This window comes from Dipodomys merriami, unplaced genomic scaffold (genome assembly GCF_024711535.1).
Source record: "Dipodomys merriami isolate MVZ:Mamm:240054 unplaced genomic scaffold, mDipMer1.0.p SCAF_5, whole genome shotgun sequence".
NCBI lineage: Eukaryota > Metazoa > Chordata > Mammalia > Rodentia > Heteromyidae > Dipodomys > Dipodomys merriami.
In genome coordinates this window covers 49,923,275-49,925,774 of record NW_027206068.1, presented here as the reverse complement: position 1 = coordinate 49,925,774, position 2,500 = coordinate 49,923,275, and the positions used below count along the sequence as shown (strand labels likewise).

Genomic DNA, 2,500 nt, shown 5'->3' with positions numbered 1-2,500 from the left:
GGGTAGATGAGAAAGCTGCTGACTCGGAAAGCACAAAGCATGACAGTGGAAGTGAAGTATGTGGAAAAGGCCATTTCTGATGCGCAGGACAAATGAAGCATCCCTTTGGTTGTCCCCAGAACCTCAGGAGCTGCGTGACCAGCTGGCCTGAGGATTTCCTCTAACAGCCGGGTCCTCTTTTAAACAGATGATTCCAGCATGTTCTTACAGGGACTTTTGCCCTTCTGCCATAAGCTTCCCTCTTCTCCTCTAATACTTCCTCATGTACAACAGGATCAACCCTTGGAATCTGTGATGAGCTAACAAAGGAAAATGCTCACCCCTCACAAGCACCCTCATTGGGAAAAAAGTTCACTCTCTTTTTCTCTCTCCTTCCTTCCTTCCTTCCTTCCTTCCTTCCTTCCTTCCTTCCTTCCTTCCTTCCTTTCCTTCCTTCCTTCCTTCCTTCCTTCCTTCCTTCCTTCCTTCCTTCCTTCCTTCCTTCCTTCCTTCCTTCCTTTCTTTTTCTTCTTTTTTTTTTTTTTGTAAAAAAGAAGGCTCCAGGCTCATAATGGTTACAATGTGTCACTGTGCTTGCCCAGATGCCCTGGGAAGGGGGTATGGGGTGAGGGGTGGAAGTGGGGGATGGAAGATTTCTGTAAAGGAGAGGAGCAAAGGAGAAAGTGGATTTTTTTTCTAGATGAACTTCTCCTCTCACAGAATGTTTCTTAAGCCAACTAATACATGCAGGCTTGAGTAGCAAAAGGACAGCACCTGGCTAAAGATCCATTCATGTAAAACCCTAACTTGTCTTGCATAAAGCAACAGCCCTTCCTCTATGTCCTTATCAACTTCTGGCTCCTCTCCTGCACCATTACTCATAAATGTTGGATTGCTTCTCTTTTCCCTGCAAGATCAAAGGATCTCACTGAATTGAGGTGATAATATGGGCTATCCCGACAACACAATCTCTCTATGTGTCTAATGGGGAGAGCTTTCTTTCCTGAACAACCGTTCAGAACAATTCATCATGACGTGCTTAGGGAATTGTCCCCCACCCCCAATCCACATTTACCAGGAATAAAACAATTATCACTCCATAAATCATGACTTGAGTTTCCATGTGCTCTGGAACCGCTCATGTACAGTTGCTTCAGCTCCTCTTTTCCTCTCCCCAAGTAAGAGTTCTACTGAACAGTCATTGCCTACCTGATGACATGGGAATGTTGTATTTGTCTGAATGTCGCCTTCGTATGGCTCCCACATTGGGCACACTGGCTGGGGTGATTACTGAGGGTCCCTGGGTAATCGGGGTGACTGGGGCCGTTGGTGTGGTAGGGGTTTGAGGTAAGCTCTGTGGGGATGTCTCCAACATGTTCTTCGACATGGTGACACTAGACACCAGATTTAGCTGCAAAGACCCAAGAGAAGGGCAGGAAAAAGGTAGAGACAAGAGAAAAAGACTTAAAAAGGTTTGACAAATGAGAGTAGATTCACTTCTACAGCTGTGTTGCCACTAATAAGCTGCAAAAGGAAGCAGCCAATCTCAACTAATTACAGGATGAAATTGTATCATAAGAACTCTAATTAGAGGATGCTGTTAGAGGTTATCTAATAATCTACTGCAATGTTACTTAGGACTAACTCCTTCTTGTCCTACCAGACTTCAGCGACAGTCTATTTCCTTAAATAAAAGCCAATTGCTGATTATTGACTGCCCTTGTTGTTAAACAGGTCTAGCCCCAAGTGAAGCAACAACAACAAGAGTAATGAAGAATGCAGTGTGTGTGTGTGTGTGTGTGTGTGTGTGTGTGTGTGTGTGTGTGTGTGTGTGTGTGTGTGTGTGTGTGTGTGTGTGTGTGTGTGTTGTTTAAACCAATACGACTTAAAGTAAGTTGCTATTCTGTTGCTGCCAGAAATTTTTTTTTCCATAGTCCCAAATCTCAGCTGAGAGGCTCCAGCCAGCTGGAAAATTTTACACTGACCTTTAGTCTCCTTGCTAATTTGGTGGAATGGTAATGACATTACTACATATTCAAACAAAATTGTCTTAATTGCAAATTAGCCGGAGGAGGCTGAAAATTTTCAAATTAAATCTGATTGGAGATGGAGAGAGGGAAATGGAATTTCCTCACTAACAATCATTTGTGGCATGTGTTAACAAATATAATGAAATGTCAAGTTTGCCAATTCCTCTGGAAGTATCATTTTCAATTTATGATTACAGTGTCACTTAATGCTGATGTACCCTGGAAAGTGGGTGTCAGGGTAGAGAAAAGAAAAAAAAAGGTGAGAATGTATGCAGGCTGTTTAACAGTATGCCCTTCCATCCTCCCTCAGAAAGGCCCCCTTCTTCATTATCAAAAAGCTCATCCCACCTCTGTCATATTTACCACACATCTTTTGTCATAAATAGCATCCCATTAGCAAAACCTTTACTCAGGGCAGCACATAAGATTTCTCCCATATATGTGTCTATTGAAATGGTACTTGTAAGACATAAGCTATGGTCCTGTTGATT

The 2,500-nt window shown here is 42.9% G+C and overlaps 1 protein-coding gene across 5 annotated transcripts in view; it reads right to left on the bottom strand.

Moving 5' to 3' along the window:
* Foxp2 (forkhead box P2) overlaps positions 1-2,500 on the bottom strand; it is a 513,305-nt gene that overhangs the window by 38,662 nt on the left and 472,143 nt on the right. For all 5 annotated transcript variants that reach the window (XM_069996601.1, XM_069996600.1, XM_069996604.1 and 2 more), the window contains one exon: positions 1,189-1,390. In XM_069996601.1, coding sequence (XP_069852702.1) covers positions 1,189-1,390 — 202 coding nt within the window. The remainder of the gene's footprint in view (positions 1-1,188; positions 1,391-2,500) is intronic.